At 34.9% G+C, this 12,687-nt stretch overlaps 1 protein-coding gene across 3 annotated transcripts in view; it reads left to right on the forward strand.

Annotated features, from left to right (window-relative positions):
• LOC106873101 (uncharacterized) overlaps positions 1-12,687 on the forward strand; it is a 173,174-nt gene that overhangs the window by 79,817 nt on the left and 80,670 nt on the right. For all 3 annotated transcript variants that reach the window (XM_089366619.1, XM_014920328.3, XM_014920327.3), the window contains exons 3-5: positions 10,295-10,366; positions 11,440-11,565; positions 11,695-11,766. In XM_089366619.1, the coding sequence (XP_089222745.1) occupies positions 10,295-10,366; positions 11,440-11,565; positions 11,695-11,766 (270 nt within the window). The remainder of the gene's footprint in view (positions 1-10,294; positions 10,367-11,439; positions 11,566-11,694; positions 11,767-12,687) is intronic.

The following is a 12,687-nucleotide window of genomic DNA, read 5'->3' on the forward strand; positions in this document are numbered from 1 at the left end:
TGTTACAAACAAAAATCTTTTATTTCAGTTTTTATTACTACTAAATGCTCAAAACTTAATCTGTCCTTTGATGATGTTTGGATGGCTGCCTTTGTTAATCCAGCTTTCATTGTTTAAAGATATAAGTACATTCAACATTGTTTTAAAAATTAGCACATCAAAATTGTTCAGTTTGTAATGTAAATGTGAACTGCTGAATCTTAAAGTTCATCTTATTTGGCTATTGTATATGAACTCAAAAAATTAAATGCACATTCACTTGTGCCCTTTGCTTACATTTTGTGATAAATTTTTATAATGATGTATGTGTGTTCCAGACAATACTCTTTGTCGACCTCTTACAATGACTACTACTGTTCCAGCTAGCAAATATCATCTTTGCTAGTTATAAAATAAATATTATTGCAAAGTTTATCATTTACTTTTAGTATTTAATAGAAGATAGATATTTATTGTTCACAGTATGAAGTTGAAGATAAGAAATTCTTCTTTGCCTTCTCAGGAAATTCGTCTTGGAATTTTGCTAGAGATAATTTAATAAACACAATAAAAGTTTTGTTGTTATAACCTGAAATTCATATAGCCTGTTCCTTTTACCAAGAGGTACCTGACCTTTTCAAACACTTTAGCTTAACACTCATTTGTTTACAAAGTTTAAGGGACAAAAATGATATTTCCTTTTTTTGTTTTTTGTATTTATTACCTTGTTTGTTTTTCATAGGGGACTATTTTTAATGCTAACAAGAAATTCTAGTTCTAGCCTTTTTAGTGAGATGTGCTACTAGTCAAACAGATTTTCCTGACTGCTTTCATCTTCTTTAAACAATATTTCAATGAAACAACATTTAGTTAATGTTTCCCAGTATTTTATAAACTTGTACTCGTTTGGCAAGTGACTAAATCTGATATTGTATTTTGAAACTGAAACTATTGCATGAGGCAAGAATCATAAGTCACCTAAAACACTCACATAATCTGCTTCTTCACGTTTGTCTTATTTTGTAATGGTATATACTAGAAAGCATTTAAAAATATTATGATACATCTCCAATCTTGTCGATTACACTCTGCCTGTTGAAAGTCAGTTGACCAGTTCTTTCCTTGTTCTTTCCTCAATTTTCCATTTATCTTTTTTTTTTTTCGTTTTGTTTTATTATGTTTCAGTTTCTTAATTACTTATCAAAGTGCTTGATCACTTTACATGTCATCATCATTATCATCACCATCATTTAATGTCCATTTTCCATACTGGCATGGGTTTGATGGTTTGACAGGATCCAACAAGCTGCAGACTACATCAAGCTCCTATGTCAGCTTTGGCATAGTTTCTGCAGCTGGCAGCCCTTCCTGATGTCAGCCACTTGACAGTGTGTACTGAGTGCTTTTTTCATGCCATTAGCTCAAGTGAGGTTGCCGAATAACTTGCAAGACAGGCAACAGGAAGCTTTAAACCAGGTGTTGAGAGACTAAAGTATAACAGAGAGACAAACATGGGTGCCTTGCTACAGATGAGATACCAGACTACCTCACATTATATAAGGATGGGGAGGAGCAACTAATTAGAAGATAAAGATGATGGTAGTGAGGTGTCTGGGCAAATTCTCAAGGTACAAGAAAGTAAGTATAGGAGAGGGTATGGATAGGATCGAGGACAGGGGAAAGGGTGGTTAATTTCATAAGAATTTGAGAGGAAAATAACAAATGGTTATAGATGGGGATAGAGGTGAATGTAGTTAGCAATGAACAAGAGTGGCAAATGTCATTATGGATGTAGGGGGTAAATCAAGAGAGAAGTGACTCAAGAAGGTGAACAGATAAGAAAATAGGGGGATGATGTGCAAGGTGTAGGAATGAGGAAGGGAGATGTACAGTGACAGAGATGGAAATCAGAGGTACATAAGGTTGGCAATTAATGAATTGGGATATCAATAATGTCCCTCATTAATCAATATCCTTTGATTCATATCCACTCTTGCTGAATTTTGTGATGCTTATGAGGTTTATAATTTTAGTGGGAACAACATAAAAAGCATTGGGAATGATAGAAGATATAAGGTGTTGGAAATGAGATGGCAGCCCTGAGCTGTAGCTCAGAGAAGAGGGAGACATAACTAAAGTCACAAAAGCAGTGTGAATGGTGAAAATAGTGTGAGCAAAAAGGAGAATAGGAGATGGATATAAAATGGCAGTAGTTTCAGGGAGAGAAAAATGTAAACTGGTAGTACAAACAAAGGAGATGAAATTTGAGCTGATTCTGCTATCAAGTGATTACACCAGCTGAATAGTGCCATAGTTAGAAGAATGATGGAAGGACTAAGTGTTAGGAGGATGTGATGTGAAGAATGCTTAATAGATCAGATTGGATACAAGGTCATGGCCCAGCATATATAGGTATAAGCAAAATGTTTTTAGGTCCTCGTTTTTGCCATGAGTGTTGGGTCTTCTTGAGCACAGTGAATCACCACTCATCTTGGTCCCTTGTCATATTGGTTAAGTACCTCACAATGCAAAGTCTGAATTGATAAAAGGGTTGAGATGTTAACTTAATTGGCTGAATGCTATCCAGCATAATCATTTAGTAAATAATATACTAGAGATTTATAATAGTGCATGGACTTAATGTTATTGATTGGTTATTAGCATTTCAACCTGCTGGAATCAATAGGCTAGACACATGTACTATATTGAGGTAATTAATGAAATCAGGGTAATAGCCATTCTTCATTTCATATAGAAATCAATCAAGCTATATTCTTAGAACTGTTGTTGTTTAGCTCCAGCTCAGCCCTGGTAGAGCCAATCTATGATCAAAAACATTCCAGTTGTAACAATCCCATATTTTTCTACAAAAACTCCTTCATTAATCAATATCCTTTGTCTCATCTCCACTCTAGCTGATCCTTGTGATGATCATGAAGTTTATAATTCTGGTGGGAACATGTTTTTTCTTCGTTGGTAACTCTCCTTAACTCATTATTTTCATATTTTATGTTCATCTTAACTTTACTGCTCCTGTTTCACTGTCAGTTTAACTGCACACATCTGATGTGTGTTTGTGTGTGTGTGTGTGTGTGTGTGTGTGTGTGTGTGTGTGTGTATGCTTGCAGCTCATACTGATTATTCTTACCCTCTCTTTTGATTGCAAGTAGCTATGCTGTTCCTCTATAAGAACCTGCTCTGTTCCCCACCTTATCTCATACTTTAACCCCCCCCCATCCCATAGCATAAAGCTGACCACTTCTCTCTCAGGGCCTGTAGCCTTGCAAGTTACATGCAATCTTGATAGTGCTGGTGGCACAAAAATAAACAGCAAATACACACTGTAAAGTAGCTGACATGAGGAAGAACATCCAACTGTAGAAACCATGCCAAAGCAGACACTGGAGTGCAATGCTCTCCTTGGGCCCATTGGATTTTGTGAAACCATCAGCCCATACCAGCATGGGAGATGATGAACATTTCATCATGTTGAACTGTTAATCTCTACACATTTTTTCTCTCTTTTTTTTTTCTTTGGTCTCTCTCCATTTTTTTCCCTCTCAGTCCTCTCCGTCGAAGTGCGTAGACTCAAAATGTCAAAAATTTTTCCATTCTTCCCAAGTGTCAAACTAATACACCTGCTTGTTGTTCCCTCACCTGTCTTTATCTTTTGCTTTCTGTAAATTTGAACTATACAGCATCATCATCATTATCAACATCTGCCTTCCATGCTAGCATGAATATATATATATGAAGAGTCAGGTATTCTCTGTATAGAATACACTTCATAGTACTCAAGAGATTTAAACTTGAGCAGGTAGGGGAGTAAATGTAACAACAAGCAAGCTAGGCAAGTCGATATACAAAAAGATATTAAATACATTCAGTAGAAAAATGTACATATGTTTACATATAAAAAGGTCCAACTTAGACAGAACAGAAATGATATCAGGTATTAAAAGGGTTGAATAAGAGTTTTACGAGTCCAACAGCTGTTTCTGGGGGCTTGGTGGCCCAAAATAATGATTGTAAATTGATTTGATCATTGGATAATACCAGCCTCCATCTTCAGGGAAGAATTTTACATTTGAGGTGTTGACAGAATGAAGTTTAAACACCATTCTGTAAACATATGTACATTTTTTCTATTAAATGTATTTTTTTTTTTGCATATCAACTTGCCTAACTTGCTTCTCCTTACATATACTCCTACATACACACACACACACACACACACACACCATCATCATATTTTTGTACCCTATCTTCAACTTTCATTAAACCACCAAAAATAAATACTTCACTCCAAATTCTAATATAATAACAGTTTGATCTAGATTCAATTCAGATTCATTTCGTGTTCTGTTTAGTGTTTCAGTTCAATTAAACATTTCTTCTATGACCGGTTTAAACTGGTTTGCAAACACTGTACATTCATTTTTATCCCCACCTTCTTCTCGTTAGCATCACCAAGTACGTCTTTGTTCTTGCATGAATGGCTGAACAATCTTTCAGTTTTCATATCTTTCTTCTTCAGATCGTCTTGTCTGAATCCATCTAGCTCTTATCCTGATGTTACTAATCACTCATCTATGTTGAATGATATATTCTGTATTGCAGAAGGACTTTGTACATGAAACCAGCTGTTTATTTTGTCTCCTGGTGAGACATGAAGTCTAACTGGTTTGAGTTTACATTTGTAGTAGATGAAAAGGTAGCAAGCCAAATTTCCTGAAGACGCAAATGGTTAAATCACTTAATTCACAGAGCTCTAATAGCCATGGTCCCTTCATTTTTTGGTTTATATCTATAACCTCAATGTACTTTGAAGTAGCTATCATTTTCCTCTAAACCGACCTTAAGTATAATTTTGTGTTACACTTGATACAACCTATTAACTGTTTTAATATTACGTCACAGATTGGCATTTTCTTTTTTTCTTTTTCTAAGTGATAGATTAGTGAAACAAGTTATTGTTGTTGGTTCATGCTTTTCTTCAAAAAAAAAAAAGACAAAAAAAAACAATATAAAACCTTATTAGAACAATATCAATTTCTGAAATATGTAAGCTAATTGGTTGAGAAATTATTACCATGCTATGATTTCAAATAGATAATTATCTAGTTTATAATCTTATAACACATCAACAATATTAATAAATGTGTTTTCATTTATTGCATTAAAATCTTATTGCATATTGATTATTAATTAATTATATTAAGTAACAATAACTTCACACAAAGGTCACTGAACAAATCTTGACATATTTTCTATTTGATTTTGGTTACACTTGTATTTGCACATCTAGTAGACTATCATCTCTCTTTCTTCTCTCTTTGGTCCATTGGTGCCTATGAGTGGCACATCGGGCAGTCAGTGATTGCCAGTTTTTTTTGTCTTTGGCCAACTGGTATGCTTCTTCTCAGGTGATGTTCAGTCTGCATAGGTCTTCTTTGAAGGTACTATGCCATGTCTTCTTTGGCTGGCCTCTTTTTCTCTTACCTTCCAGTGGCATCCAGCCCATGGCTGTTTTGGCAAGCCTCTCTTCTGGAAGTCTTACTACGTGTCCAGCCATTCTCATTCATCGTTCGGTTACAATAGACTATAATATCATGGAATAATTCTAGTGTATCTTTTTTATTATTCCTTTTATCTTATTTTAGGCATTAGACTGTGACCATACTGGGGCACCATCTTGAAGAGTTATTAGTCGAATAAATTGACCCCAGTACTTATATTTTTTAAAGTCTGGTACTTATTCTATCGGTCTCTTTTTCCGAGCCACTAAGTTATGGGGACATGGACACACCAACAGCAATTAAGTGGTGGTAGGGGACAAATACAGACATGAAGGCACATATGCACACATATACAACAGGCTCCTTTTAAGTTTCCAGTGACCAAATCTACTCACAAGACTTTGGTCAGCCCAAGGCTATAGCACAAGATACCCAAGGTGCCATGCAATGGGACTGAATCCAGAATCATGTGGTTAGGAAGCATACTTCTTACCACACAGCCACAGAGCTATGTTTCCATCAGTAGGGACTAATCCTTAGATAACTGGATTCTTTGAATACAATCAGAGCTTTAAGAACACTCCATCTATGTATCATACATACTTCTGCTTCACCAAACTTAGAGAAACAAGAATTGACTTGTTAAATAGTTCATTTTTCTTTCTGTTTTAATACCAATTATTTGTTGAAGTTATGGTCTAAATGACTATGTTTATCTAAGCATAGTGAAATAATTGATAGTGCATTGGCTTAAATGGCCATGTTTATATTGGAATACTGAATTAAGATATTTTAAAAATGCAGCGTGGGATTATTATTTTTTTATTTTTTGTTAATCAGTAAAAGAAAAAATACAATAACAGGTTGAAAACTATTAATTCTTTTTAATTTTGACACAAAGCCAGCAATTTTGAAGTGATCGGGATACTTATATTGACCCCAGTGTTTCAACTGGTACTTATTTTATTGACTTCAAAAGGATGAAAGGCAAAGTCAACATTGGAGTCATTTGAACTCGATGTGAAGAACTTGCTGAAATGCTGCTAAGCTGTTTACCCAGCATGGTAATGACTCTACCAGCTCACCACCTTAGGCTGCAAACTGATAATATTATGAAAGTTCTCTCTGGTATATGACTTGTTGCATTGTCTTAGGTTTTCAATTTATAAGTTTTGTTTAATTAAAATCTCTGTTGGTAACTGTATTTATTTCTGTTAATTAGCATTTCTGAAATTTGTATTAACGTTATAGGGATAATAGTAATAATGGTACACCCCTTCCACATGATGAGTGCTATGTGCTAGTCGCTATAAATAAGGTGATGTCAGTCAGTACAGGGAGAGAGTACGAAGTAGACATTCTTAGATAGTTGTGTCTTTACTGGTCTAACAATTATACTGCTATACCAAAGTGGGTATTATAACAATCCAACTTAAAGGATTACAACAGGGTCAATGAGGAATTAACAAACTCACAAGGAGTTACAAAATTCACAAAAGTTTTTAGTGTGAATTTTATGGTATAAAAAAATCATAAAATTATGGAAAATTTGTTGGCTGGTTTGCTTGATTTGCAAAAACAGCAACAACAGTAACTAAAAGAACAACAACACCAGTTAGAACTACAAGAACACTAGCTGAAGCAATAACAACAACTGAAAGAATAACAACAGCGGCAGCTACAACTGCAAAAACAACAACAAAAGCAACAACAACAATCATTATTACAGCAACAAATGCTGCAATTTATGAAGAATAAGTCATCAGGAAATACTGAAAAAATGTTCTCAGCAGATTATGTTGCGAACTTGATAACAGAGTTTAAGTATGAGCCAGACAAAGGAGTTACTTTCAAGGTTTACTATAGAAAATATGAACAAATCTTCAATAAAGAGTGCAAAGATTGGGACAACGATATGAAAACACATTTCATCTCAAGAAAACTGGCAGCAGGAGAACATGAGCATTACAGCAATTACTTTCTCCTGAAAAAAAACTTTCTGACATACACTTTAAAGATACAGTAGACATACTGGGTAAACTTTTTAGTGAGAAAAGCTCGTTGTTCAATACACAGTGGAAATGTTTGAACCTAGAAAAGAACAATAAGGAGGACTACATCACATATGATGGTAGAGTTAACAGGGAATGTGAAAAGTTCAAGCTGGATGAATTAATGCCAGACATGTTCAAGTGCCTGATATTTACTTGAGGACTAACTGCAGAAGCTGAAGCAAAAGTATTCTTGCTAAGCTGGAACAAGAATTCTTGCTAAGCTGGAACAAAACCAAGCTGTAACCTTACAACAAGTGTCAGAAGAGTGTGAAAGAATAGTAAATTTAAGACATGACACAGAGAAAATTGAACTTAAAGATTGCTCCCAAGTGAAACAAGTGCAAAATAGGCAGAATAGAAATCAAGTGTATACTAAAATACAGTACAAACAGGACAAGCATCAGGAGAAAAAAAAACCCATGTTTTGCATGTGGAGGTCTATGCCTGAGGAAAAACTGTCCATTTAAAAAAGCGGAATGCTTTCATTGTGGAAAAGTTGGACACATAAAAACACACTGTAAAACCAAGTTGACAAAACGCTGGAACAAAGAAAAAAGAATAAACAGTATGTCGTCGAAAGAAAATGGTAATATAACAAAGAGAAAATTCATAAATGTGAAAATTAAAAAATCAGAGTAAAAATGCAGTTAGACACTGGAAGTGATATTACCATTGTAAACGAAGAAACTTGGAAGTATGTCAGTAAGCTGAAAATAATTAAATCTACAAAAGTTGCACGTGGTGTTACAAGCAAAAGATTGTATTTTGTCAGTGAATTTGAGTGTAAAGTAACATTTTATGACCAAATGAAAATGGCAAAAATATGTGCTAAAAAATTCAGTTAATCTGTTCAATACAGAGTGGATGGAATTGTTCAAATTGTGGAATATGACCATAAGTGTTTTGAGTGGGAATATAGTTGATTCAGTTGAAGATTTGAATGAGGCTGAGGGACTGAAATGAAAATAAAACATTTATTTCCAGATGTTTTCTCAGAGGAACTGGGTTGTGGCACAAAAATAAAAACAAAAATTTCAGTAAAACAAAGTGCAACACCTGTATTTAAACCAAAACAGAACATACTGTCTGTGGAAAAATTACTGATGATAAAAGGTGAACCTTGGCCAAAAGTAGATGTTCCATGGTCAAGACTACACATTGATTTCGCTGGTCCTCTAAACAGTTCATACTATTTAGTGGTAGTTGATAGTTTCTCTAAATGGCCAGAAATTTGTAAGTGTAAAAAACCAACCTCCTCAACTGTGACAAATTTTTTACATGAGCTGTTTGCAAGATTTGGCATCCCAGACATGATAGCGTCTGACAGTGGAACACAATTTGTGTCTTTTGAATTTAAAAAGTTTTGTAAAACGGTTGCGGTAGAACATGTAACTACTGTGCCATACCATCCCAGATTTAGCAGACAGGCAGAACACTTTGTCGATACATTCAAGAGACCCTTAAGAAAGTCAAATAAGGAAGTTATAGATAAGGTAGCTCTACAAGAGTTCTTAAGAGTATACCACATGACACCAAATCCAAATACACTAGCAGGTATGTCACCAGTGGAGCTGATGTTTGTGAGGAAAATAAAATCAGTCTTCGATAAATTGCTACCTGGCAAGAAAAGAAAAATTGCGAGGGACCAATACAGCAAGATTTTTCAGAATTGGTGGGAAGGTATTTGTGAGGGAATATAAGAAAGAAAAACAGAGTTGGGAAACGTAGGAAAAATGCTATTCTTGGTAAAAAGTGGAAAAGGTGTATACAAGAGACACATGAACCAACTGAAAAAAAGATTCATTGAGAGCAAACCCAAGAGAATGGAAGAACCAATGGAATGGTTACATGATATTTTTCAGGTACCAATGCCACTTACAGATTATTGAACCCAGGAGTACAAGCATAAGAAAAAGAAAATGTACGAAGTTCTTGAAAGTGGGTGTTAAATGGAAAAAAAATATTAAATGTATAACTAAGAAAAAAACTCAAAAATTGGAGGTGGGGGTGATATAAAAATTATTGCTAATAAAAGACATAAAATGACAAACCCTAAGAAAAACTTAAGAGATGTTATGGGGATAATAGTAAAAATGGTACACCCCTCCCATGTGACGAGTGATATATGCTAGTTGCTATAAATAAGGCAATGTCAGTCAGTATAGGGAGAGAGTATGAAGTAGATGTTATTAGATAGTCATGTCTTTACAGGTCTAACAACTATACTGCTATACCAAAGTGGGTGTTATCACAATCTGACTTAAAGGATTACAACAATTAATTAAATATATATTAAGGCATCGATCTGGCAGAAGCATTTGCATGTCCGACAAAATGCTTAGCAGCATTTGCTCTAGCTTTATGTTCTGAGTTCAAATCCCACCAAGGTTAACTTTGTCTTTCATTCTTTCAGGGTCAATAAAACAAATATCAGTTGAGCACTGGGATCAACGAAATTGACTAGCTCCTTCCCCAAAAAATTTCAGACCCTGTGCCTATAATAGAAAGAATATTAATTAAAGCTATTTTTAGCTGAAGTTTCTTCTTCTATTCAAAAATTGTAACGGTAGACATCAACTAATTGCTCTCAGATTTTCTTTTCTACTTGACAAAAATCTTGCCTTGAAATATTTTGCAAATTTTTCTAAAAATTCTTTTTCAGTTTTCTGAAATCATTTAATAGACTAGTAAATAGTAATTACATTTTACTACTTTTTCTCTCTTTTTTTGTACTTATTTTAGAAATGCCTACAGTTCCAGTTGGGTGAATCTGTTTGGCATGCCAAACAGCAAATACTTGCCAGTTTTGGATCAGTAAGTAACATATTTTTGTGATAACATTATGAACACTGCTTCATGCTTTGAACATTGTTTAACATTAATTAGTTCAATTTATGAATGCTTATTTTTTTTACTAGTTTCAGTCTTAAAATGTTTAATTAGTAAATTCCTGGTTATATCATGCTGATGATTTCTATAAAGAATGAATTAAAGCTGTACATGATTACCACTGCCTAGGAATTTTGAGAACTTCATAATAAATAAACTAAAAAAAATTTAATATGCACACACACACACACACACACACACATGCACAAATGCATACATGTGTGTCTGTGTCTCCATCTAAGAATCCATAAATCAGGTGGGTGGGTGTGTTTAAGATAGGCTTCCATAAATTTCTGTCTACCAATTTCTCTCACAAGGTGTCATTTGTTGTTGTTGTTGGCACTCCGTCGCTTACGACGTCGAGGGTTCCAGTTGATCTGATCAATGGAACAGCCTGCTCATGAAATTAACATGCAAGTGGCTGAGCACTCCACAGACACGTGTACCCTTAACGTAGTTCTCGGGGATATTCAGCGTGACACAGTGTGACAAGGCTGACCCTTTGAATTACAGGCACAGCAGAAACAGGAAGTGAGAGTGAGAGAAAGTTGTGGTGAAAGAGTACAGCAGGGTTCACCACCATCCCCTGCCGGAGCCTCGTGGAGCTTTAGGTATTTTCGCTCAATAAACACTCACAACGCCCAGTCTGGGAATCAAAACCATGATCCTATGACCACGAGTCCGCTGCCCTAACCACTGGGCCATTGCACCTCCACACAAGGTGTCATACACTGGGACAAACCTGAAACTTGGTACTTACAAAATGAACATCATATTACACAACCCTGCATATTGCCTGCAATATTTAATTTAAGTGAATTCTTCAATGTGCAAATGAACTCCTAGGAAACCAAGTTCATTTTGCAGTTTTTAATTTTTAATGGTAACCAGTCATTTCACTGTATATTGTTCTTGAGAAAAGTATGAGTGTTATAGGCTCTTTAAGTCTCTGACTTTTTGTACTTATGTAACTAGCCAACATTTCTGTGTTTTCCAAGGAACTCCGTGATGGCTACAACTATGGGTTGTATTGTCCTCCCCAAAATGGTAAAGCTGGGAAATTTCTTGATGAAGAAAGATTGCTCAGAGAATACCCTTTGTCAGGTCCTATTGGATACTTGGAAGTAAGTTTGTACACTTTTCTTGTTTTATTTTGATTGTTTTTTTGTTGTTTTTTTCTAAAACCATTCATCTTAACATTGTAATCTTTAAGATTTGGAGATTTATATTCATATTCTTTCTGGATTTTTCAGTTCAAGTTTAAACGTCGTGTTTACAGAAGTATGGAACTCAACACAAGGAAACTAAAGCAAATACATAATAAAGTAAGCATAAAGCATCAAAGTAATTATTTATTCCTAATAAATTCACAATTTAGAGACCTTCGTTTGCCAGTAGATGCTCTGAATCCTTCCCAATTTTAGCAAAACATTATGTACCTTTGACAATGACATTTCATTCAATTTTGGAGAATTATTCTATTCTCCATTCTTCAAGACAGGTGTTTTGTATTTGTTTTTAAACAGTACATAAAGTTTCCTCCTTAGCACTGAACCTAACTTCTGATGCATGTAATGATTCTCTCCTAGATATTCCATTCCTAGCTCCCCTTCTCCTTCTCTGTTCACAGCCCCAAATATTTGCACCTTCAAATACTCTGACTAAATAGTTGGCCTTGATGGTATGGTATGGTATTGTATCGTATGGTATCGTATGGTATCATATGGTATCGTATGGTATGGTATGGTATGGTATGGTATGGTATGGTATGGTATGGTATGGAATCCACCTCAAAGAAAACAAACGTTCTTTAGTTAGTCCTTGTCATCAAAACACTCTTACCTCTCTCCAATATACCATCTCTTTCAGTTCTCTTCAATCATCCCAACTTCAAACTTGTCAGATCTTGTGAGAATCCATGCTAACTACTTCACTTATCTTATAAACTAGGGATGTCTTCCTCTTGAAAGTTTTGATGAAAGAACAGTTGTGACTCTTGCCAGTCTCATAAAAGACTTCAAACATGTCTAATAAGAATCATTTGGCAAAGTTGCCTCACCATAAATTCTATTAAACACTAACTGCTTGTGTAACCTTTTTGTACCTTATTAACACATATATTTCTATACTGAATATATTGATAGTCTACACTTCCCTTTGATCTTCTGTTTACATGCTTTATTCATACACATATTTTATCATCTCTTATTAGCCCTGCTAATAAGAGATGATAATGTTCTCCATTA

The sequence above is a fragment of the Octopus bimaculoides genome, chromosome 19 (genome assembly GCF_046866305.1).
Source record: "Octopus bimaculoides isolate indiv1 chromosome 19, ASM4686630v1, whole genome shotgun sequence".
Classification (NCBI taxonomy): Eukaryota; Metazoa; Mollusca; class Cephalopoda; order Octopoda; family Octopodidae; genus Octopus; species Octopus bimaculoides.